The following is a 26,844-nucleotide window of genomic DNA, read 5'->3' on the forward strand; positions in this document are numbered from 1 at the left end:
CATTTGAAAGAGGGTTTATTTATCAAACTAGAGGCCTGGTGCACGTAATTCATGCACAGGGTGAAGGGTGGGTCCCTCAGCCCGGCCTGTAACGATGCCAACATCCCTCGCCCCAGTCTCCGGCCCAAGGCCCCTCCCCTCTCCTGCCGGGGCGCAGATGCAGGGCTTGCATTGTCAGGGCGACGCCACCAGCCTCCTGCCCTGGCCACTATGGGCGCCTCCATCTTTGTTTTGGAGTGACAGGTAATTTACATATTACTCTTTTATTAGGATAGTAAGTAGAGAAAGAGGTAAAATATTCAGCTCAGTAATCAGCACATGGTAAATGTCATACCTCCTATGCCCTGAATTCTTAAGAAACTACTTACTTAAGAACTCAGGAATGAAAAATAATATACTTTATAACCAAATTAAATATTACTAATTTTTTTTCCTTGTTAGATTCATTGATTGCCATTAAAAATTACTTGAATTCTTTACAAGTTAAAACATATGACTCCAAATAAACATGTTTCAGACATCTATAGGCATCTCCTTTTCTTTGTACTCTGCTAAATCCAAAAGGGAAAATTATTCTAAAGTTACAAAATATAATCTCATATCCCTCCCCCTCCCCCATCCATTACTTCCTCAGTGTCTCCTGATCACTGGTGAAACAGCTGGCAGCCCTTTCTGATTCCTTAGCAACCATGCCATCAATCACTTGGCCGAACAACAGATTGATCTTTAAATTAAAACACACACACAACAGAGCAAATGTTTGTAATTTTCATTTCTAAGGATCCTTCTCCTGTATACTTTTGCATTTTACAAATTTTGCAATAAAAAAACCTATACAATCCTTATTTGCCAGCCAAATCATATCTTCTACTCTGGCCTCTTTGAGAGAATCAATGTCCATGTCCTGTAATGGCACAACAGATGGATCAAATCGCTGCAGCTGTTTCAATTGTTCAAGTGACAGGCCAGCTCCCAGCATTCCTTGTCCTCCAATGTGTGGTTCCTATTTGGAGGAAATAAAATATACATGAACATCCTACAATTAGCAAGTATATGTGCCTGTGCACGATTTAAAACACAAATTCAGTTGTATTATTACAAGTTCCAAAAACAGAAAAATAAGTAAATACCTTTTATTTTTGTAGAATATACTGTTTCTCCAGGTAGTGGGGAAGCAGTAACATACGGTCACATGAAGAATAAATATTAAAACTCTGCTTATCAAACATCATGATATCACAAAGGACCTGAGCTTCATAGTTAAAAATACAAACTATAGCCCTGCTACATTTTAGCTATGTGACCTTAAGCAAGTAACTTTACCTAACCATTCCCTCATCTTATAACATAAAATACTCAAGATACTGGAAGGTTTAAATAAAGAAGGTGCTATTATGCCTGGCATATAGTGGCATATAGTGGCTGTCACACAGAGGTATATGGTCCTCAATAAATAGAACATTATCTCTATATATATTTAAAAGCCAAGCAACCGGAACACTGGAATGACTGGAAAAACCAGAAAGACCGATCGCTATGACGGGTACTGCAGCCAGCCAACCGGCCCAGTTGTGGGATGGCCCCTCCCACTGGCCGGCCCCACCCCCGATCCCTCCCCTCACCCTGATCGGGGGTGGGGCTGGCTGGCCAACCTCCTGCATCCCCTCCCTGCAAGTGGTCCCCATCGGGGCAGGCCGGCCAGACCCCAACCGTACACAAATTTATGCAACAGGCCTCTAGTTATCAATAACAGCAATAGATAAAATTCAGTTTTGTGTATGAGACTTCCCCAAACTGAGTTACTAAAGATGCCTCTTTCTGACTCATTCCAACTAGATAAGTTTTTGTTGTTTTTAAATGCACTAGAATATCAAAAAGAGATCAATTAAGGCAGCATCAATCAGTTTAGAGGAAGAATCATAAGGAATTGAGTGATACTTACAAACAACTACTGTGAAAGACCCATAATCATAATTTAAGTCCCCATTTCACAACAAATGTTTGTGTTACTGAAGATATAATTTCATAGTTGTATGCTTGAAAACCTGTATTTATTTAACCTATGGGGGGGAGGAGAATCTCTCATTTAGTTATACATTAAGTGATACACACAAAATTTCATGTGAATTCTGAAGTCTTCCTTTCATCTACAATGTAATTATCTTAATTTCTGCATCCAGAAACCATCTCTAGATTGCTTTTTATTTATGTACTAAAGGCCCAGTGCATGAAATTTGTGCACAGGCTCCCTCAGCTCAGCCTGTGCCCTCTTGCAGTCTGGGAGCCCTCGGGGGATGTCTGACTGCTGGCTTAGGCCCAGGGAGTGGGCCTGAGCCGTCAGTCGGACATCCTTCCCACTGCTGCGGAAGCAGGAGAGGCTCCTATCACTGCTGCTGCGCTCGCCTGCCGTGAGCCCAGCTTCTGGCTGAGCAGCGCTCCCCCTGTGGGAGCACACTGACCACCAGGGGGCAGCTCCTACATTGAGCATCTGCCCCCTGATGGTCAGTGCGCAAGATAGCGACCTGTCGTTCCGCAGTTCGGTTGATTTGCATATTAGCCTTTTATTATATAGGATTCCAATTATCTACCAGAATTCTATACAGAAAGGTATTAAAGTTACATGTTCAATGACCTGAACACATATGAGCATTATTACAGATTTAAGCTTAATCTCAAACATCATGGACTAAAAACCTAGTTATAAACATGTTTTCAATAAAAATCAAAACAGAAACAAGGTGCTAGATAAAATAAAGTACAAGAAAACTTTCTAAATGCTACATAATTTACATAAGAAACTGTAAAGAAGCAATAATCCTGAACCATTACCCCACTTTGATTAGTCTTTTGATATCCTAGTTATTTTAAAGCCTGTTTGGGTTTTGATGTGACATGAGAAAAAACTGCTCAAAATTTTCCTTATTTGAAAAATCTAGAACTGGGAAGAGGGAAAAACTTGGAAATAAAATTCTTAGCAAAATGAACAAGAACCACAAGTGAAAGAAAAATCTAACAAGAATACACCTGGGCTCTGTGGCACTTTAACACAAAGGCAAGGGATGAACACAAGGAAAGACTTTGTCAGGATGTAAATTCTCTACAGGCAGTCTAAACGGATTTAATGAAAAGTTTCTGTTTATGATAGTACAGACAGCCCTCAGGCTACATCGGACTCTATGTCATTTCTTGGTTACATCACCATTTCCCATCTTACCTAATAATAGACAAAGATGCTAACTGACCGTACCTTCACTACGCCTATCAGCCAATCAGAAGAGTATGCAAATTAAACCAACAAAGGTGGCCGTTAAATTTGCATACTGCAGGTGGGGCAGGGCAGCGCCATCCGCCACCCGCCCCGCCGCCATCCGGGCTTGCCATGGGCGACCCGGATCAGCGGGGCACCCTGCACGGCATGGCAGGGCGGTGCCATCCACCGCTCGCCCCACGGTGAGAGCAGAATCGGGCTGGCCCTGGGGGATCCGGGGCATCCGGTGCAGGGTAGCGACCTCCGCCGCTCGCCCCACCACGGGATCTGGCTTGCCGTGGCCTACCCAGGGATGCATGGGTGACCTGGGGAGGCAGAGCAGGCACTGTGGGATAGGACCTGTCATCTGCCACCCAGGGAGCAGGCCTAAGCCAGCAGGTGGTTATCTCCCGAGAGGTCCCAGATTGTGAAAAGGCACAGGTCGGAATAAGGGACATCCCCCCACCCCCCCAGTGCACAAATTTTTGTGCACCGGGCCTCTAGTTTATTTATAAAAATAAAGTTCCATCATTTCAATGTATATACATATGTGCTTTGTTTTGTATTATTTATTTACCACAAGTAAAGGTCAGGAATTGTTATCTTTCTTTTAAATTTTTTTTACTGTTTCACTTCATTACTGCTGTGTATGTGCTCCATGTGAGCGATGTAGGTACTTATGTAGGTAGGTGGGTTCAGACGTACAGCGAAAATCGCATTACATCGCACTGTAGGAAAGACATAACCAGAGGACCTACTGTATTTGTTTCAGAAGTTTACCTGACAAATAAAATAGCCTGTGTTGATCCTTGCATTTAAGTTTCTGTGATGGAAATTATTCTTACCTGAGGCTGAAGCTGAAGGCAAGGAAATGCTGTGAGGGCCCAGGCCACTTGTTCCTCATTCTCTGCCAGCGTGATGGTGCAGGTGCTGTAAACAAGCACTCCCCCTGGCCTCAGTAGTTTCACTGCCTACAGAAAAACGGAGTCAGACTACATGTACCACCAGCCTAAATAAACATAGTCATGGATTTTATATCTATACTAGGGGCCCGGTGCACGAAATTCGTGCACTGGGTGTGTGTGTGGGGGGGGGGAGTGTCCCTCAGCCCAGCCTGCCCCCTCTCACATACTGGGAGCCCTCAGGCGTTGACCCCCATCACCCTCCGATCGCCTGATCAGCCCCTTGCCCAGGCCTGACGCCTCCGCCAGAGGTGTCAGGCTTGGACAGGGGACCCCCATCTCCCCCCGATCACTGGCTCTGGCCCCCGCCCAGGCCTGAGGCCTCTGGCCCAGGAATCATGCTTGGGCAGGGGACCCCAATCTCCCTCTGATCGCTTGCTCCACCCCCCGCCCAAGCCTGATGCCTCTGACCCAGGCTTCAGGCCTGGGCAAGGGGACCATCATATCCCCCCAATCCCCGGCTCCGCCCCCCACCCAGGCCTGATGCCTCGGCCAGAGGAGTTGACCCTCATCACCCTCCAATCACCAATCACCAGATCGGCCCCTTGACCAGGCCTGAGGCCTCCGGCAGAGGTGTCAGGCCTGGGCAGGGGACCCCCAACTCCCCGCGGTTGCAGGCTCCGCCCCTGCCCAGACCTAATGCCTCTGGCCTAGGCGTCTGGCCCAGGCAGCGGGGACCTGCAGTGGCAGCGGGGGGCGCCGCGATCTTGGGCTTCGCTTTAGGCCCAGGCAAGGGACCCCTAGCTCCTGGGACTGCCAGCTTCGACCGTGCCCAGCTCCCATCGCTGGCTCCACCCCTACTTCCTGCTATCACTGGCCAGGGCGGCAAAGGCGCCCGATTCTCCGATCATGGCTGGGGGGCAGGGCCGCCTTTGCCCTGCCCCCCAGCTCTTAGCTCCCCCCTGGGTTTCCGATCACTGTCAGTGGCAGGGGGCTTCTTCCTGCTTTCCCTTTCGCCTCCCTGCATTGTGCCTACATATGCAAATTAGCCGCCATCTTGTTGGCAGTTAACTGCCAATCTTAGTTGGCAGTTAATTTGCATATAGCCCTGATTAGCCAATGAAAATGGTATCGCCGTACGCCAATTACCATTTTTCTCTTTTATTAGTGTAGATTTTTCAAATATTTCGGATAAATAAAATGTTCTGTATGACCAGGATTCTTTCCTAACTAGATATTCCAGACTGGATACATTTGATTATCCTAGAGCCATTTGGGCCAAGACTTTCCCAAATCGAATCATTTGGTTTCATAACTTTAGTTACCAAATTTATATTTTTAGGCGAGTTTTCCTTCTAAATTCCATACTAATATATTTGACTGCCTTTTCAGCATCTCTACTATGGAAATTGATATGTTCCAAAGTGAACCCCTATCTTCTCTCTGAACCCTATTGGATATGTATTCCTATCAGTCCAAATGTTCAGGTCCCAAATCTTAGATGATCCTTTCTCACATTCCTTTCTCACATTCCCAATACATCAGCAAATCCTATTATCTCTACTTTCAAAATATACCCAGAATTTGGCTACTTCTCACCACTTCCATGGCTACCGTTCGGACCCAAGTCTCCTACTTAGTCCACACCTTCTCCTTGCCATTCTACAACCTATTATCAGTATGGTAACCAGAACACTATTTTCACAACTTACCACTTCTCAGCTCAGAGCCCTTCAGATGCCCTCCATTGTCACCTGGAGACAAAACCCAAGTCCTGACAGTGGCTGTTAAGCCCCTACACAAATCAGGATGCTTGCTGCCTCTCTGACCTCGCCTTGAACACCTCCTCACTCTGCTTTAGCAACACTGGCCTCTGCTGTTCTGGAAAAAACATGGCACACTCCCTCACCCTCCCCCCCAGGATCTGTGCACAAACTTGGAAACCTCTCCTAATTCTCCTCATTGCTTGCTCTTCACAATTTTATCTCTGCTTACGTGTAACCATTCTAGCAATGCCCACCCTGACCACCCTATGTAAAATTGCAATTATTTCAATCCAGCACTCCTATTCTCCGTTCCTTTCTAATAACTTACTCATCTATTTGTTCATTTTCCTACCCAATCAGAATAGAAACCTCATGAATAAGGGCAGAAAGTATTTTTTCATTACTGTGTTATCTAGAATAATATATTACATAAAATAGGTGCTCAATATATAATTCCAATAAATAAATGAATCAGGAATAAGGTGTTATACAAAAATAAATTTGTTCTAAATAACTAACATTTATCTTTTTAAAATCTTAATGAAAATCTTTCAATATATATTATTTATTTACTAGAGGCCCGATGCACAAAAATTTGTGCACTCAGGGTGATCCCTCAGCCTGGCCTATGCCCTCTCGCAGTCCGGGAACCCTTGGGGAATGACCACTTGCTAGCTTAGGCCCGCTCCCCGGGGGATTGGGCCTAACCTGGCAGTCAGACATCCCTCTGGCAGCCTGGGAGCCCTCGGGGGATGTCCACTTGCCAGCGGGGAGCAGGCCTGAGCTGCAGTCAGACATCCTTAGAGCTGCTGAGGAGGCGGGAGAGGCTCCCACCACCACCGCTGTACTGGCAGGGCTCAGCCTGGCTTGTGGCTGAACAGAGTTCCCGCTGTGGGAGCGCACTGACCACCAGGGGGCAGCTCCTGCATTGCGTCTGCCCCCGGTGGTCAGTGTGTCATAGTGACCAGTGATTCCCAGTCGTTCTGCTGTTAGGGTCAATTTGCATATTACCCTTTCATTATATAGGATAGAGGCCCGGTGGGGGGGGGGGCCAGCTGGTTTGCACTGAAGGGTGTCCCAGATCAGGGTGGGGGTCCTGCTGGGGTGCCTGGCCAGCCTGGGTGAGGGGCTGAGGGCCGTTTTCAAGCTGGCCACACCCCCATCACGGTGGGGGGGGGGGGGGTCCTTACTGGAGTGCCTGTCCAGCCTGGGTGAGGAGCTGATGGCCGTTTTCAGGCTGGCCACGGCCCCCAGCGACCCAAGCTCCCAGGCTCTCCTTTTTCTTTTTTGGTGGGCTGGAAGCAGATATCTGGGATTTATTTATCTTCTATAATTGAAACTTTGTAGCCTTGACCAGAGCCCAGGTCCAGCCAGGGCAGGCAGGAAGCTTGGCTTCCTCCATTGCCGGGGGCAACCCGAGCCTTCTGCTCACTCCAGCTCCGTGGCCGCCGCCATCTTAGTTGGATTAATTTGCATACTCACTCCTGAATGGCTGGTGGGCGTGGCTTGTGGGTGTAGCAGAGTGACAGAGTGATGGTTAATTTGCATCTTTCTCTTTTATTTGTGTGTGTGCGTGTGTGTGTGTGTGTATGTGTGTGTATACTTATGCTTTTAAGTCAGAGTATGCTGATAAAAATTTAAGTTACTATGGGCCAGTATGGGCTTTAAGTTACTGTGGGCTTATTATTTTAAGCATCTTACATGGGTGTTCTCAATAAATCTTTTGAACAAATATGACTTATGGTTACTCTCTCCACTGATGTAAATTAGGTAGAGTTATTGCCTCCATTTCTCAGATGTGGAATCAATGTACCGAAAGACACTTATGGAGAGGATGCATGACTCTAATCAAGATTTATCTGGGAGAAACCAAGATGGCGGCATAGGTAAACACCGGAGATTGCTGCCTCTCACAACCACTTCAAAAATACAACTAAAAGATGGAACGGATATCACCCAGAACCACAGGAAGGCTGGCTGAGGGGAAATTCTACAACTAGAAGGAAAGAGAAAAGCATACCAAGACTCAGAGGAGGCACAGTGCTGAAGTAAAATACAAAGGTGCAGAGGTGCGTGCGGAGCGGGCTGTCGGCTGAGGGTGCGGTTGTCTGTTTCAATCAGGAGGGAGTCTCAGGCTCTGAGCTCCAGTTCCGGGAGAGTCTCTGGGGACTCAGACTCAAACGGGAGAAGCGGGACAGTCTGGCATCCGTCAGAACTAGAGGGCAGCTTTCCCTCCAAGGGGCTTGCAGCGATTACCAGGACACTGAGAGGCAGAGCCTCTGGGGACGGGACTGAGAGCAGCCATAACTGCTTGCTCCACCCGCCCTCTTGATCCCCTGGGACCCACCCCACCCAAGCCTTGAATGAGGCATTTGCTGGTTAGCCTCAGGCAGAGGCTAAATTAGCGCCGCCCTAGAGATCGAGGACAAAAGTTCTCCCACTTCAGACACAGCTGATTCTCACAGCCAATTGGACTGTAGGTCAAATCCCTCCCAGTGTTACCTACAACAATCAAGGCTTAGCTACAACAAGACTGTGCACAAAGACCACAAGGGGGTGCACCAAGAGTGTCTACCTCAGGTAATTGGGACACTTAGCACAGAAAGCCACTCTATCGACACAACGAAGCATAAAAAATGCCGAGACAAAGAAACAGGACACAAATGACAGAAATGGAGAAAAGCAGGCTGCTGGATATTGAATTCAAAACCACACTATTGAGGTCTTTCAAGAGTCTTCTAGAGACTGCCGATACACTTAATGAGAGGTATAATAAATATAATGAGACCCTCGATGTTGTGATAAAGAACCAACTAGAAATTAAGCATAAACTGACTGAAATAAAGAATATTATACAGACTCCCAACAGCAAACCAGAGGATCACAAGATTCAAGTCAATGATTTGAAATACAAAGAAGCAAAAAACACCCAACCAGAGAAGCAAAATGAAAAAAGAATCCGAAAATACGAAGATAATGTAAAGAGCCTCTGGGACAGCTTCAAGCGTACCAACATCAGAATTATAGGGGTACCAGAAGATGAGAGAGAGCAAGATATTGAAAACCTATTTGAAGAAATAATGACAGAAAACTTCCCCCACCTGGTGAAAGAAATAGACTTACAAGTCCAGGAAGCACAGAGAACCCCAAACAAAAGGAATCCAAAGAGGACCACACCAAGACACATCATAATTAAAATGCCAAGAGCAAAAGACAAAGAGAGAATCTTAAAAGCAGCAAGAGAAAGAAACTCAGTTACCTACAAGGGAATACCCATACGACTGTCAGCGGATTTCTCAACTGAAACTTTGCAGGCCAGAAGGGAATGGCAACAAATATTCAAAGTGATGAATACCAAGAACCTACAACCAAGATTACTTTATCCAGCAAAGCTATCATTCAGAATTGAAAGTCAGATAAAGAGCTTCACAGATAAGGAAAAGCTAAAGGAGTTCATCACCACCAAACCAGGATTATATGAAATGCTGAAAGGTATCCTTTAAGAAGAGGAAGAAGAAAAAGGTAAAGATACAAATTATGAACAACAAATACGCATCTATCAACAAGTGAATCTAAGAATCAAGTGAATAAATAATCTGATGAACAGAGTGAACTGGTGATTATAATAGAATCAGGGACATAGAAAGGGAATGGACTGACTGTTCTTGGGGGGGAAAGGGGTGTGGGGGATGGGGGAAGAGACTGGACAAAAATCGTGCACCTATGGATGACAACAGTGGATGGGGAGTGAGGGCGGAGGGTGGGTTGGAAACTTGGAGGAGGGGAGTTATGGGGGGGAAAAAGAGGAACAAATGTAATAATCTGAACAATAAAGATTTAATTTAAAAAAAAAAGATTTATCTGATTCTGGCATTCTTGAAGAGACAAGAAAATTCTCAAATAAGCAATCAAGCCTTACAACTAAAGAAACTAGAAAAAGAAGAACAAAATAAACCTAAGGTGAGTAAAAGGAAAATAAAAATACAGATCAGGGCAGAAATAAACAAAAGAGAGTCTAAAAGAAAACAACAGAAAATATCAATGAAACCAAGAGCTGATACTTTGAAAAGATAAACAATATATATATATAGCTTTAGCCAAAATCATCAAGAAAAAAGAGAGAGGGCCCAAACAAATAGATTCACAAAAGAAAGAGAACTCACAACTAACATCACAGAAATAGAAATGCCAATAAACAGGACAACCTGGGGGAAAAATGGATAAATTCCTAAAACAATACAATCTCCCATGATTGAATAAAAAAATCTGAACAAACCAATAAATAAAATAAGTAATAAAAAAAAAACCCAAAAAACCTCCCAATGAACAAAATCCCCAGAGCATATGACTTCATAGATGAATTTTACCAAATATTCCCCCAAAAAAATGCTTAGCCTTCTCAAACTATTCCAAAACAATAAAGAGGGGAGACTCCCAAGCTCATTTTATAAGAAAATCAGGAGGAACCAAGATGGCGGCATAGGTACACCCTTGTACTTGCTGCCTTGCACAACCACATCAAAACTACAACTAAAAGACAAAACGGGTATTATCCAGAACCAAAGGAAGGCTGGATGAGTGGAAATTCTACAGCTAGAAGGAAAGTGAAAATGAAGTGAAGCTGGTAGGAGGTGAAAAGGTGCGGAAATGCAAAGGTACGTAGGCATACGCGGAAACGGGCTAGCAATTGGGTACGCTGTTGTCTTTTTCAATCGGGAGGGAGATACAAGCTGCCAATTGCTCTAAACTCCAGTTCCAGGCGAAATTCTGGGGACCCATACTCATATGGAAAGACACTGTACTGTCTGGCATCGGGCCGGAACACGAGGGCGGCTTTCTCACAGAGGTGCTTGCAGTGATCGTTGTTCCTACACAGGGGTGCGGGACATAGAGACCCCAGGACCTCTCCGAGGCAGAGTAGACTAGCAGCCATTGTGCTTTGCTCCGCTCTGATGATTCCCTGAGACCCCCACCCCACCCAATTTAAAACCATAACCAAGCTGTGTACATTGGCTTTTGCATATGAATGGCCTGTTCTTTTGCAATCTAAAACCTAACCAACTGCAGCTGGGTCAAAGAGCAGCAAAGCCTCCAAAATGAGGCCTAGACAGCAGCCTGCAATGCTTCACGGCTGGGCCTCATCTGAGCACTTCCAAACCCCAAAGAGAAGGAATCTGCAAATCTCTCTGTAGCTCCTGCTGGGTGGCCTCAGGCAGTGGAAGATTTTGCACCTCCTTGGAGATCCAAGAGCCACTGTACCCGTGGTCAGAGTGAGACCATACCAGATTACAGCTCTTCCACATCCATAAGCGACACACTCAAGGAGCAGACTCAGTGAGCACCAAAGCCCCACAGAAGCAAGTCCTGCTCCATAAGGGTGTCTCCAGCACAGTAGTTCTCCCATTGTAGACACAACTGGTCCTCACAGCCAATTGGCCTAGTGGTCAATTCCTCCCAGTGATACCATCAGCAATCAAGACTTAATTACAACAAGACTGTGCACACAGCCCACAAAGGGGTGCACCAAGAGCGTCCACCTCAGGTAATTAGGGAGGCTGAGTCATTGGGCCCTATAGGACACCTAGCACAGAAAGCCACTCTATCAACACAGGGAAGCAGCCAAAATGCGGAGATAAAGAAACATGTCACAAATGAAAGAAATGGAGGAAAGCAAACTACTGGATATAGAGTTCAAAACCACAGTTATAAGGTTACTCAAGAATCTTCTAGAAACCTCCGAGATATATAGTGAGACCCTCAAGGATATGAAAAAGGATCAATTAGAAATTAAACATACACTGACTGAAATAAAGAATAATATACAGAGATCCAACAGCAGACTAGAGGACCCCAAGAATCAAAGATTTGAAACACGAAACACCCAATCTGAAAAGCAAAAAGAAAAAAGAATCCAAAAATATGAAGATAGTGTAAAGAGCCTCGAGGACAACTTCAAGCACACCAACATCCAAATTTGGGGGTGCCAGAAGAAGAGAGCAAGAAATGGAAAACCTATTTGAAGAAATAATGACAGAAAACTTCCCCTACCTGGTGAAAGAAATAGTCTTACAAATCCAGGAAGCACAAAGAACCCCAAACAAGAGGAATCCAAAGAGGACCACACCAAGACACATCATAATTAAAATGCCAAGAGCAAAAGACAAAGAGAGAATCTTAAAAGCAGCAAGAGAAAAACAAGTCAGTTACCTACAAGGGAGTACCCATACGGCTGTCAGCTGATTTCTCAACAGAAACCATGCAGGCCAGAAGGGAGTGGAAAGAAATATTCAAAGTGATGAACAGCAAGAACCTACAACCACGATTACTCTACCCAGCAAAGCTATTATTTAGAATTGAAGGTCAGATAAAGAGCTTCACAGATAAGGAAAAGCTAAAGGAGTCCATCACCACCAAACCAGTATTATATGAAATGCTGAAGGGTATTCTTTAAGAAGGGGAAGAAGAGAAAGATAAAGATAAAAATTATGAACAACAAAGTGACAACAAATACATGTTTATCAACAAGTGAATCTAAAACTCAAGTGAATAAAAAATCTGATGAACAGAATAAACTGGTGAATATAATAGAATCAGGGGCATAGAAAGGGAGTGGACTGACAATTCTCGAGGGGAACAGGGTATAGGGGTTGAGGGAAGAGACTGACCAAAAATCATACACCTATGGATGAGGACAGTGGTGGGGGTAAGGGCATGGGGTGGGATGGGAACCAGGTGGAAGGGAGCTATGGGGGGGAAAAGAAGAACTGTAATAATCTGAACAATAAAGATTTATTTTTTTTTATTTTTTTTTTAAATCAATGAAAAAATATCCTCAGTAAGGATTAACAAAAAATAAATTATTTTTTTAATTTTTTAAAATTTATAATATTAAAAAAATAAAAATAAGGTAAAATCAGTAAGAAGACACTACAAGAAAGGAAGGAAGGAAGAAAGAAAGAAAGAGAAAGAAAACCTGGAAAACACTATGGAAGTTCCTCAAAAATTTAGGAAATGAACTCAGTATGACTCAGCATTCTCACCTTTGAGTATTTATTTGAAGAAATCCAAAATATTAATTTGAAAAGATATATGCATCGCTATGTTCACTGCAGCGTTATTTACAATTAGAGGCCCGTTGCACCAAATTCGTGCACCAGTGGGTTCCCTCAGCCTGGCCTGGGATCAGGCTGAAACCAGCTCTCTGACATCCCCCGAGGGGTCCCAGATTGCAAGAGGGTGCAGGCCAGGCTGAGGGACCCCACCGGTGCACAATCGGGGCTGGAGAGGGACACAGGAGGTTTGCCAGCAAGGGAGGGACCGCAGGAGGGCTCCAGGACATGCTCGGCCCATCTCGCTCAGTCCCAATCGGCCAGACCCCAGCAGCAAGCTAACCTACCCGTCACAACGTCTGCCACTGGTGGTCAGTGCACGTCATAGCCACTGGTCAATCGACTGTCTGCCCCCTGGTGGACAGTGCACGTCATAGCGACTGGTCAAATGGTCAACTGTCTGCCCCCTGGTGGTCAGTGCACATGATAGTGAGCAGTTGAGTGGCCTTAGCATATCATAAGCATATTACACTTTGATTGGTTGAATGGACAACCGGACAACTGGACACAGCATATTAGGCTTTCACTATATAGCATAGCTCAGATATGAAAGCAACCTAAGTGTCCATCGATAGATAACTGAATAAAGAAGATGTGGTACATATATACAATGGAATATTACTCAGACATAAAAATAGAGTGAAATCTTACCATGAAGGACAACATAAATGAACCTAGAGAATATTATGCTAAGTGAAATAAGTCAGATAAAGACAAATATATGATTTTACTTATATCTGTAATCTAGAGAGCAAACGAACAAACAAAACAGAAACAAACTCATATATACAAAAAACAAATTAATGGTTGCCAGGTGGGAGGGGAGTATGGGGCTAGGTGAAAAAAGTGAAGGGATTAAAAAGTAAAAATTGGCAGTTATAAAACTGCCACAGAGATGTAAAGTGCAGCATAAGATATACCTGGTATAGTCAATAATACTGTAGTAACTATGTATGGAGTCAAGGAAGTACTAGATTTATTGGGGGGATCACTTCATAAGTTATATAAATGTCTAACTACTATTATGCCAAGAGAAATAAATCAGAGAAAAATACCATGGATTTTACTTATATGTAAAATCTAAAAAGTAAAATGAACAAACTAAAGAAAAACCAACCTATAGATACAAGGAACAAACTGATGGTTGCTAGAATGAGAGGAGGGGTTGGGCAGAATGGGTGAAAAAGGTGAAAGGAGTTAAGAAGCACAAATTTCCAGTAATAAAAATAGTCATGGGGATGTAAAACACAGCATGGGGAATATAGGCAATATTAAGAATTCTATCTGGTGGCAGGTGGGTACTGGACTTAAGGGGCTGATCAATTCATATAAGTGTCTTATCACTATGTTGTACACTGGAAAGTAATATAATATTGTATATCAACTCTAACTGAAAAATTAAATTAATAAAAAAAGTTTGATTCTGTCCACTTTCTCAATCAATTTCAATCAATGCCAGATGGCACACCTGCTATATTCTCAACTGCCTCTCATACTGTCAGCTGTTCCTTTTTTGAGATAATGCATCCTAAGTAGCCTTTTTGAATTTTCTTTTTGCTATGATCTAGAAAGAAAAGCCAAGTGTCTTAAAACAGTATCCTAATTTTACCCCCCCATCAAAATGGATTTTAGCTATAAATAAAGCTTCTTTTATGCTGCTTGCTGTTTTAACTCTCAAGATGTGTTCTTCCCAGATTGTATAAAAGAAGAACAAGTTAAATAATCCATGACCAGTGCCACCTTTGTGTATGAAAAGAGACAACAGGAGAGATGACTGGAAATGTACTCAAAGACAGCTTCAGAGACCACATATTACACCCACTGTGCCAAGAGCCTGACATCCTGGGCTGAGAAAGCCCTGTCCCGGGACTCTCCTTTGTCCTGTATTGGTGGCCCCTCTCGACCTTGTGTCAAGAGGGACCCTCTTCTCACAGTCCATTTGCCCACAGCTGTTGCCTGGGCTTTCTGTTCACGCTGAGGTTGAGGTCTCGTGGTGGCCGGTGCCATGGATCTGTCTCTCGCCCAATGGTGTGAGCTGGGCCCTCCCTGGAGAAGAAACCTGAATTCCCCAAGAGATGTGACCAGAGCCCGGACCCCGCCAGCAGGCAAGGGGAGCCCAAGGCAGGTGCTGGGCGTGGAGGCCACGGGGGCAAAGGCTACCAAGGAGACAGAACTGAACCTTTTGCAGGGGGGCGCTGCCTCTCCCTCATTCACACACCTCACATCACCCTGCTTGGCCCCAGAGGATGGCTGGTTAGCCAGAGACGGGTAAGATTCCTCAGGGAAGGAACAACCTAAGACAGGCACAGTCGCAGAGGGGCCATCAGGAGACAACTTGGGGGTCAACAGAGGTGGGGCACAGACCCTCACTCCCCCAACTTTGCAGAGGCCTGAACCCTCACCCCTTCTGAGGGAGGTCTCCTGCCCCCATGGCTGCTTTGCCTCCCACGCCCAGCTCAGATCAGGACCCAGGTAAAGACAGAGACTGGCTGACAGCAGCTGCCCTCTCATTGCAACAGGATTTGTTTCCCATTTCTACCCTGGACCACAGGGAAAGGGGCAGCTGAAGGAAAGGGCTGTGTCAGGATGCTGCCGTCTTCCCTTATTCTCCCTCTTTTTTCTAAACACTTCCATGCCTTGTAGTTCTTTTGCTTTCTTCTTTTTTCTCTCTACTACCCTCCATCTTCCATATCAGCCGACCCAGAGGGCACAGGTGACTCCTCCCCGGACACCGAAACCACCATCAAGCGCGGCTGGACCCATGATCCAGCCATTCAACACGCTGACACTTCGGGAAGCCCGTCGCCAATGACGCCGCCTGCTAGCCAGATCAACAAGGACAACCAAACCACCGACTTGAGGACAGCTGAAATCCCTTGACTGAAGAGGCCGGCAACCTTCTACAGAAACAAGGCTCCTTGTGCACTCCATCCACTATATTTATAGCTATGCTCACTATCATTGCTTGTCAGTGTTCTTCCTAGTCTTAAACAACCCAATCCGAGATGTGGCCGCTGATTTACATGCGCTATCATTTAAAAAATAAAAAAGGGGGAATTTGCCGGAAGCCGGTCCATCCTTGCTGCTTGACACAGTTGTTGCAGGAAAGAAACATCTGCACAGCATATGTTTCAAGGGACCTAGTGTATATGGCATACTGTTCTTAATATCTTTGCTCCCCTTCTTGGCGCTATGTGTTTTAACCAAGCACACCTCTCCGAGAAAGGTTGTTTCCCCAGGTAGGCATTTTTCCCTGATGTTAGAGAGGGAATAAAACCCCTTAACTAAGTGCCAGGCGGTACGAACTATCACGCTTAAGCTACATAATCTTTACTCCCTGGAATGGAGATAAGAAACGCCCTAACCTTTGGAATAGAAATTGATAGGATTAAAATCAACTGGTATAAATACAGATGTAACAAGACAATAAGACAAAGAAGCTGGCTGGAGATCCTGGCTAGAACCAGGCAAGAGAACCCAACCATGCTAATCAACTCAACGCTGCCTCCATGTCATTCCTTCTTTGCCGACTCCATCCACACCTTTGGGAACCCCTGGACCTGCTGGGGCTAGACCCCAGCACCACTGTTGCTGTAGCCTATGTGTTTATAATTAAGGCCTGAGTAAAAATAATGAAGTAATCCTTGATCAAATGCTATCTATATTTTGTGAAATCTATTGTATAATTTTTGCAAAACTGAGAGAAATTCTCAAATATTCTATCTGGACTTCTTCTGAAACGTACTGGTGACCAGTTAAATTTGCAAAGTTTTTATGGTTCTCCTATCTCCTACACTGGACACTGTCACTTCCCATTTTTATTTCTTTTGGACTTCTCACTTTTACAGTTTTTTTTAATTTTTCAATTACAGTTGACATAACAATATTGTATTGGACAGTTATATAAAAAATTTGCTATCTAAGATGATCCAAGAAACCTATTAAAAAGAGTAACTGGTTTTATATATAATTATTCACATCAAGTAGTAAGTAATCCTGGGACATTTTAAAGATAAAGCAGAATGTTGGAAACTCATTGCATCTGAGTGAAGAAATTCTACTATTACCTGGCAGAAATAGTGAAGTCAACATAAAGGAAAGCTCCCTGTACTTAAAACTAGCTCTTCTCTGTCTTTTTGTGTGTGGTAAAATATACATAACAAATTTAACATATTAATAATCATGCTTAAGTATACAATTCAGTGGCATTAAGTACATTCACACTTCTGGGCAATCATCATCATTATCTAAATTCAGATTTTTTTCATCATCTTAAACTTAAACTCTGTACCCATTAAACAATAACTCCTTATTCCTTCATATCTCCAGCCCCTGGTGACCACTAGTCTCTATGAATTTGCCTATTCTAAGTTACCTTATATAAATGGAATCATATAATATTTGTCTTTTATGTCTGGCATAATGTTTTCAAAGTCCATCCATGTGGGAGCATGTATCAGGACTTCATTCCTTTGTAAGGCTGAATAATATTGCACTGTATGTATACCACATTTTGCTTATTTACCTGTTGATGGACACTTCAGTGGTTTCCACATTTGATTATTGTGAACAATGCTGCTATGAACACCGCTTTTAATCGCTTAAACATCAAACCAGTGAAGGCCAACTTTCTTTCACAGCAAAGTATCATCACATACCACAGTAAAGAGTTTTCGCTGTAATGGTTGATATGATGTCACTTCCTTCAAAGTCCAAGAACAAGCCATGTTTGGTCTCTGCCCCAGGCCACTGCAGGGTGCATCAAGAAGAATTCGGTCAAAAGATTCTGGTAAGAATGGGGGCTCTCCTATAAAGAGAATTATAAACATATTTGTATCTGCCCTATTGGTCTACAATAAAAAAATTCCTGAGACAGAGCAATTATCAGGAATTTAAAATCAGTCTGGAATAGAAAGTAGAAAAAACAATTACTCCCCTCCATCAAGTACCTGATGAAAGTAATTCTGACTTATATTCAATACATATCTGACTTTATAAAAAGGTTAAAAATGGGATCATTACAATTGAGGGTTATTCTGTTGATACAGTGCAAACCAAGACCTGAGCAAACATGTATCCCCAATGTCAGAAGCCACAATTCATGACAGCTAAGACCTGGAATGAATTCAAGTCATTCTGAGAGCCGATACTTCTCGTGGTAATCCCCACTGCAGACAGCACCAGAAAAACAGCACACCTATCAGTTCCAGTCAAGCACACTAATAGTGTGGTTTCTCGGGCTCCTTGCTCTGCAGCCATCAGCAAGGCTATGCTCTACAACGAGATAACAGCTCCCTAATCCCAATCTTTCACAGGTTTCCCTCTGTATTCGTTTAAGTAATTTTCTCCACTCTAACTTCTGATCTACTTAGTGTTACTGGAGTAAGTCATAAAAACCAAACAGTCTGCTTATATATTTACTAGAGGCACAATGCACAAAATCATGCAAGAGTAGGCCTTCCTTCCCTCTGGCACCCAGGACCCAGGCTTCCCTCTGGCACCCAGAACCTGGGCGGGACCCGGGCTTCCCTTGCAGCCCTTGCTTCGTCCAGAAGGATGTCCATTCTAATTTGCATATTGTGCTTTTATTATTATAGACTAGAGGCCCGGTGCACAAAAATTTGTACACTGGGGGGGGGGGTGTCCCTCAGTCCCACATGTGCCCTCTCACAGTCTGGGACCACTCGGGAGATAACGACCTGCTGACTTAGGCCCACTCCCGGGTGGCAGAAGGCAAGCCCAATCCCTAGGTGCCTGCCCCGCAGCCCCTGGTCGGGCTCAGAGCAGGACCGATTGGGGAGTTGGGGCGCCATCCCATCATGCACAGAGCAGGGCGGATCAGGAGGTTGCGATGCCACCCTCAGTCACGCTCAGGGTAGGGCCGATTGGGGGGTTGGGGCGCCGCCCCGTCACACTCAAGGCAGAGTCGATGGGGAGGTTGCGGCACCACCCCGTCACGCACAAGCAGGGCGGATCAGGGGGTTGTGGTGCCACCCCTGTCACATACAGAGCCAGCCGATCAGGGGGTTGTGGTGCTGCCCCCTGTCACGCACAGAGCAGGGCCCATCAGGGGGTTGGGGCTCTGTACCCTGTCACAAACAGAGCAGGGCCGATCAGGGGGTTGGGGAGTTCCCCCCTGTCACGCACAGAGCAGGGCTGATCAGGAGGTTGCAATGCCACCCTCAGTCACACTCAGGGTAGGGCCAATTGGGGGTTTGGGGCACCGCCCCCTGTCACACTCAAGGCATGGTCAATGGGGAGGTTGGGGCACTGCCCCATCACCCACAGAGCAGGGCCAATCAGGGGGTTGGGGCACTCCCCTGTCACACTCAAGGCAGGGCCGATGGGGAGGTTGTGGCGCCACCCCGTCACGCACAGAGCAGGGCCAAACAGGGGGTTGGGGAGCTGCCCCCTGTCACTCACAGAGCAGGGCCCATCAGGGGGTTGGGGAGCTCCCCACCCCGTCACGCACAGAGCAGGGCCGATCAGGGGGTTGAGGAGCTCCCCCCTGTCACTCACAGAGTAGGGCCGATAGGGGAGCTGGGGCACCGCCCCCTGTCACACAGAGCAGGGCAGATAAGGGGGTTGGGGCGACGCACCCTTTCACACTCAGGGCAGGGCCGATGGGGAGGTTATGGCTCTACCCCGTCACACACAGAGCAGGGCCCGTGGGAGGCAGTTGGGGCGCCGCCCTCTATCACCCACAGAGCAGAGCCGATCAGGGTGTTGGGGCGCCGCCACTGTCACACTCAGGGCAGGGCCGATGGGGAGGTTATGGCTCTACCGCGTCACACACAGAGCAGGGCCCGTGGGGGTTGGGGGGTTGGGGGGTTGGGGCGCCACACCCTGTCACACACAGAGCAGGGCCCATCAGGGGGTTGGGGCGCCGCACCCTGTCACACACAGAGCCGCAGGGCGATCAGGGGGTTGGAGAGCTCCCCCCTATCAGGCACAGAGCATGGCTGATCAGGGAGTTGGGGCGCCTTCCCCTGTCACGAACAGAGCAGGGCAGATAGGGAGGTTGTGGCCCCACCCCCTGTCACACACAGAGCCGCAGAGCGATCAGGAGGTTTGGGCGCTGCCCCGTCACGCTGATCCCGGTGCCGGGAGGCCTCGTGGCTCCGCTGATCCCGGTGCTGGGAGGCATATTACCCTTTTACTATGTAGGATAGAGGCCTGGTGCATGGGTGGGGGCCGGCTGCTTTGCCCTGACAGGTGTCCTGGATCAGGTTGGGGGTCCCCACTGGGTTGCCTGGCCAGCCTGGATGAGGGGATGATGGCTGTTTGCAGCTGGTCACACACCCTTCAGGGTGGGGGTCCCCACTGGGGTGCCTGGCCAGTCTGGGTGAAGGGTTGAGGGCTGTTTTCAGGCTGGCTAGTGACTGAAGCTCCCACTGCTCCTTTTTTTCTTTTTCTTTTTTATTCTGGGCCAGCTTTAGCTCTGAGGCTTGGCTCCAGCTCTTAGGGCTCCGCTGCTGAAAGCAAGTATCTGGTTTGTTTGGGTTCTATGGTTGAAACACTGTTTCAACTCCAGCTCTGAGATCCCAGCTGGCTGAAAGTAGGTTTCTGGGGTTTTGTTTAGCTTCTATATTTGTAACAATGTTTCAAACTGCAAGCTCAGAGGCCGGCAGCGGCAGGCGGGGAACGTTAGAGTCCTCCGTCACTGAAGCAAGGAAGCCTCATGTTCGCTTCAAGCTGCCTGGCTGCCGGCCGCCATCTTGGCTGGCATTTAATTTGCATATCGCCCTGATTAGCCAATGGGAAGGGTAGCAGCTGTATGGCTAATTACCACGTTTCCCTTTTATTAGATAGGATTATAGAAGATGCTAGCTAATTGCAAGCAAGATAATGCTGCTGACTGCTTTTACACAAAGCTAGCTGATTTCCTACAGCACCCACAGCATCATTCTGCTTTTCTTTGATTTCAAAACTGTCAGACACAAGCTCTTATTAACTCATCTCCATCTATAACTATCCTTGCTTTCTTACCTACTGTCTCAGAAAATGTATCTTTTCAATGTAAACAATTATTTTCAAGGTTTTTGATATATACTGATACACATCCTCTAGAAAGACTATACCAGTTTACATTTCTAGATCATGAGTATATTTGTAGTCCCCAAATCCTCATCAGAGTTGACAATTATTGCCCAACTGGTGTGGCTCAGTGGTAGAATACTGACCTATAAACTTGAAGGTGAAGATTCAATTTGCGGTCATGGCACATTCCTGGATTGCCGGCACAATATGCAGTGTGTGGGGGTGGGGGGAGGGGCATGAAGGAGGCAGCCAATTGATGATTCTCTCTCATCATTGATGTTTCTATCTCTCCCTTTCTCTGAAATCAATAAAAACCTATTTTTTTTTAAAAAGGATGACAATTATTTTATTTGCCATTTGTATATTTTCTGTTTATGGTCACATTCCTTATTTTTGCCCTTTTCCCACTGAGATTGTTGTATTTTCCTTTATTAATTAGAAGAGTCCTTTGTATATTAAGAATATTAACCTCTCCTCTAAGTTTTTGGATCTTTTTATAAATATAATTGTTGAATATTAAATATATCCTTTTCCTTGTTGAGTTTTATCTTTTCTTTCATGCTTTAAAATCTTCTCCATTAGTGCAATTAATAAATGTTCACCTTTATTTGCTTCTAGTTATTTTCAGTTTAATTCTTTACAGTAAACTCCTTAATCCATCTTCAAAATACTTTTGTGTACATCAAGCACATCAAACTCGCAGCCAGCGAGCCGCATGCCTTGTTTATTTGAGGTGTACATACTTCCCCACACCCTCCAAAATAATTTGTTGCAGATCAATTTATTAACTAATTTATTCTTTCTTCCAGGTTTGAAATGCTTCTTTTATCATATACTAAATTCTTGTACATATAGGGACCCATTTCAAAGGCTTTTGTTTTGCTAGCTATGAATCTCTATTTTCTGAGCTCCAAATCTACCCTTCTCTCCTCTGCTGTGTGACTGAGGTGGGAACTGTAAACAATTCTCCAGTGGTTTCTGGCTTCCTTTCAAGATTCACAAGTAGGAGACAGAGTGATAGAGGGTGGGAAGATGAGAGACTAGAAGTACAGAGTGGACTTTCTCCTTTCTGTTTGCGTACTACTCCTGTCAAAAGCATCCCAACTACAGCCCTTTACCTTGGCAGCAGCAGTTCCTAGCTTCTTCCATTAACACAATACGTGCCCTGTCAGGCACCGGTGACTGACACTATACTTTCTGTCCAGAAGACAAAACAGGCTGGGCGCTTAACGTGTTAAGTATCAGACCTTCCTCAGAGGTCTTAGTCCAGCTCCAAGGCACTGCCTGCTTTGAGTCCTAAGGAAAGAGCAGCAGCTGGGTAGTACCCACTTCCTTAGAGTTTTTAATTCCAGCTCCGTGGAGCCTCTTCTCTGAGCTTTTTGGTTCTAATGAGCAAACCTCCTCCCTTTGTTTCTCCTGCCTCTAGCAGTGGTTCTCAACCTTCCTAATGCTGCGACCCTTTAATACAGTTCCTCATGTTGTGGTGACCCCCAGCCATAAAATTATTTTCGTTGCTACTTCATAACTGTAATTTTGTTACTGTGATGAATCTTAATGTAAAGATCTGATATGCAGGGTGTATTTTCATTGTTCGCGACCCACAGGCTGAGAACCACTGCTTGCCTACGTGATCTCCTTTCGCTTTTTCAGTGCTCCCACATCGATTTAACTGACTCTTTATACTGTGTATACCAAACTGTTTCTCTTTAGTGTGGCTTTATACTAAATTCTTTTTATTGAAATACCTTATATAGTTTTATTTTGAATCCTGTGGCCAGATGAATTCCCCTAAAACACAGCTCTCAACAAGTTATTTATTCCTCTGACATTACTAAAAAAAATTTTGTTCGTTTCATAGCTACCTAACACTGTGAAATAAACTCCTGAGATTAACAAAGAAAGACTGTTAATAATATGGCCTTATCTATTTCTCCAGCCGCATTTCTCTGTATTCTCCCATATTCACCAATGTTAAAAACAAAGCAAAACAGAACAGTGCTTTGTTACCAAGATGCATGAACTTTGCTATGTGTATGCCTCTGCTAATTCTCACCTGCAATGTCCCCTGCACTCATTTCCTTTTGACAAAATACTACATACCCTTTAAAGGCCTGTCAAATGCCACCTCCTCCTCTAACTCTTTTTTTATTGTCCCTATGAGAAATAAACATTCTGACTTCATTTGGTATCTTTCAGATGCACAGTCTTAAAGTAGTCACGTGTTCAGGTCTTATTCCCCCAACCCCAGACACTAAAAATCTGCAAGCCCACAGAATACTTTTGTGTGAACTAGAACTAAGGCACCCCTTCCTCTGGATTAACACAGTCCTGCACACAATGACAGAGCGCAGGCCAGATTTCAGCCCCCACTCACCCCTCAGCCTGGTGCACTTGCACAGGACACAACCATAAACTGTGGCCCTCAGGGTGGGAGCAATGCCTAGTCACTGAACTCACTCTTCCTAATAAGTACAATTTTAATAGAAGGTACTGGATGACTATAAAATATTAAATTAAGAAATTCATAAAAATATTCTAAACCTGTCTTAGATCTGACAAAAAAATCACCAAAATACTCTCCAAATGCACCTGGTCCAAGTGAAATTTCTCTTACTCAAACCTAGAAAGGTATGGGATAAACTTGTAAGGCTTATGTACTGCAAGAGTCCCAGCATTTTTGTTTCATAAACCTTTTTGTTAACGTAAAAAACCATTGAAACCTGTAAAGCATTTTTGTGAGTTTATTTGAGCCAAACTGTCGACATATGCCGGGAAGCAGAACCTCAATGAATTGAGATAGTGCTCCAGAGAATGGCAGGGTTACATCCGTATTTATACATGAAATTCATTGGTGACAGATTCAAGGAAGTGGGATTAAGCGAAGCGGGGAAACCTCTGTGATAGGATAAAAAGTAAAATGATGGACACATACTTAGGTGGGTGCAGGATCAATCAACATGATAATGAAGGAATTTGTAGTATCTGCCCTGGCGCCCAGAACATTTGGTTATGCCCCAGGGGCTTCAGAAAAAGGGAAGTTACAAGTTACCCAGACACTTCAAAGGAATGTTATCTTAGAGGCAAAAAGGCAAATGGGCTCAGTAAGGATCAAAGTTGATCTTGTCAGTGAAGATACAGGCCTAGGACATAACTGCCCACCATAACTGCTTTTAGTCAAAGTTTAATTTCAGACCATCCTTTGTGGTTATTTTAGGTCTCTGAGTCTGCTAGGCTGCCACGCAGGCCTTCCCTAAGCTTGTCAGGTCAGCGTGTGGCCCGTGTGGCCCCTGTGGCCCCTTTCGTCCACATTTTTCTCATAATATATATTGGAACTACCTTTAGAGATTTGTAAAGCTGCACTGTTTTGGGATGGTATATACCAGTGATGGCGAACCTTTTGAGCTCGGCATGTCAGCATTTTGAAAAACCCTAACTTAACTCTGGTGCTGTGTCACATATAGAAATTTTTTGATATTTGCAACCATTTTTGATATTTATTTTATATATATAAATGCCATTTAACAAAGAAAAAATCAACCAAAAACATGAGTTCGTGTGTCACCTCTGACACAAGTGTCATAGGTTCGCCATCACTGGTATATACCGTAATTCAGGAGCAATATTTTTGTTAAAAATAAATGAAATTGAGCCGAAACCGGTTTGGCTCAGTGGATAGAGCGTCGGCCTGCGGACTGAAAGGTCCCAGGTTCGATTCTGGTCAAGGGCATGTACCTGGGTTGCGGGCACATCCCCAGTAGGAGATGTGCAGGAGGCAGCTGATCGATGTTTCTCTCTCATCGATGTTTCTAACTCTCTATCTCTCTCCCTTTCTCGCTGTAAAAAATCAATAAAATATATTAAAAAAAATAAATAAATAAATAAAATTGAGGTAACTTTTGGAATGAGGACATGAGGAGTTCCACAACCTTTCCTCCAGTGAAATAACCATAACTGGTAAAAATTATAAAAAACAAAACCACCATTTAAAATCTCTGGAAAATGTACAGGACATATATCAAATGAAAAAACACTTATTCAAGAAAATATACTACATCTCAGCAAGAATAGTGAGAAACTATGGCTAAGCCACAACCCACATTCACTCCTTTGTCCCAACTGCCTCTCTTCATCCTGAAGCTCAGAATCAAAGAAGATCCACTTCACTTGGGTGCAGCCAAGGACACATGGCATCTTCTCCCTCAGCTCCCAGTCAAGGATTGTGGTATCTCACCTGGAAGGGCAGGTCTACCAGCATTTCTCACCTTCCCTCCCTCTCAAATCCCATGTTGCAGAGGCTCAACTCTAGGTAAGAGCACCTGAAAACTCTGAGGCTGCCTTCCACCACCCAGCCCCAATACATAGGCACAGAAGCTGAGAACTGTAAAGCCCCAACTGCCCTCACCCCAATTCATTGCTGGTGAAGAAGTTCCACATTAGGAAAGGCAAGATAGAAAAATCAGAAGATGATGACCCAGCCCAGTACTGTGCTGCTCATTCATCAGGTGTCACTCCAAGAAAAATAGGTCACTCACTATCTTGCCCTCATCTCTGGAACAGTGGGCCAGAGGTTTTGCCAAAGGGGAGAGATAGCAAGTAAAAACACAGTTCAGGTATTTCCCCAAGTGAACTGACTTTATTTTAACCACAATGGTAGGAAGTTTAAGCCTGAGGGTTGATTACTCTGGAAAATCATGGAGATTGTGGTGGTAAGCAATTAAGAGGAGGCTGGCAGCTCCACGAGAGCAGTAAGCTAAACCACAGACCTGCCAGAAGTTTACCTGAGAACTAAGAAATGAGACAGCTAAGAAGAGCTCTCCTGGGGAGAGAACAAATCTCAAAAACTGGCTTCAAAGATTACGTATGCAAAGGGCACCAAATTTGTTGGATCAAGATGGTGAAACAATTTATGCCCCAGAGCACTACTGAAAAGAACAGCATAATCAACCTGAAATTAGTGAAGGCAAATAGCATCTGAATAATAACTGAAGCAGACAGTTTAACACAAAGACCAGGGAAAGAGACAGTAAAGAGAGCCCTCATACCCCCTCACCGGTTTGCTCAGTGGATAGAGCTTCGGCCTGTGGAGTGAAAGGTTCCGGGTTTGATTCCATCAAGGGCATATACCTGGGTTGCAGGCTCGATCCCTAGTAGGGGGCGTGTAGAAGGAGGCAGCCGATCAATGATTCTCTCTCATCATTGATGTTTCTATCTCTTTCCCTCTCCCTTCCTCTCTGAAATTAATGAAAATATGTTTTTAAAAATCAACTATCATTATACCACCACCACAGTGATAATTACTGTTTTTAGGGGAAAAAAGAACCCTCATAAAACTATTATCATCCCAGGATTACTGTGTACATGCAATATACAATTTACTAAAACAACCAGCCATCACAGTAAACAATAACCACAAGCCTAGGGAGGAGTGGAGTGATTTGTATCTAGAGTTGGTGCAACTTATTACCCAGTTTCAACTACAGCAAGTTATGAGCTATGCAAAGAAACATGAAAGTGTGACCCAACACAACAGAAACTATCTTTGAGAGGGTATAGATAGCAGACTTAGCAAAGACTTTAAAACAGCCAATAAAAAATATGTCCAAAGAATTAAATAAAAGAAACTATGCTTCAGGAGGCAAAGGAACACATAGCAACAATGTCTCACCAAATAAAACACATCAATAAATACAAATTACAAAAAAACAAAACAAATGGAAGTTCTGGAATTGAATGTGTAATTACAAATGACAAATTCACTAGAGGGGCTCAATTATAGACTT

The 26,844-nt window shown here is 44.6% G+C and overlaps 1 protein-coding gene across 2 annotated transcripts in view; it reads right to left on the minus strand.

The window, feature by feature from the left end:
* NSUN6 (NOP2/Sun RNA methyltransferase 6) overlaps positions 1-26,844 on the minus strand; it is a 67,705-nt gene continuing 40,861 nt past the window's right edge. For both annotated transcript variants that reach the window (XM_081095045.1, XM_081095044.1), the window contains exons 9-11: positions 17,683-17,831; positions 4,093-4,218; positions 1-1,003 (exon numbers count right to left, since the gene is read on the minus strand). In XM_081095045.1, coding sequence (XP_080951171.1) covers positions 776-1,003; positions 4,093-4,218; positions 17,683-17,831 — 503 coding nt within the window. In that variant the 3' untranslated portion in view covers positions 1-775. The remainder of the gene's footprint in view (positions 1,004-4,092; positions 4,219-17,682; positions 17,832-26,844) is intronic.

Source organism: Myotis nattereri (assembly GCF_964212035.1).
Source record: "Myotis nattereri genome assembly, chromosome: 1".
In the NCBI taxonomy this organism is placed as follows: Eukaryota; Metazoa; Chordata; class Mammalia; order Chiroptera; family Vespertilionidae; genus Myotis; species Myotis nattereri.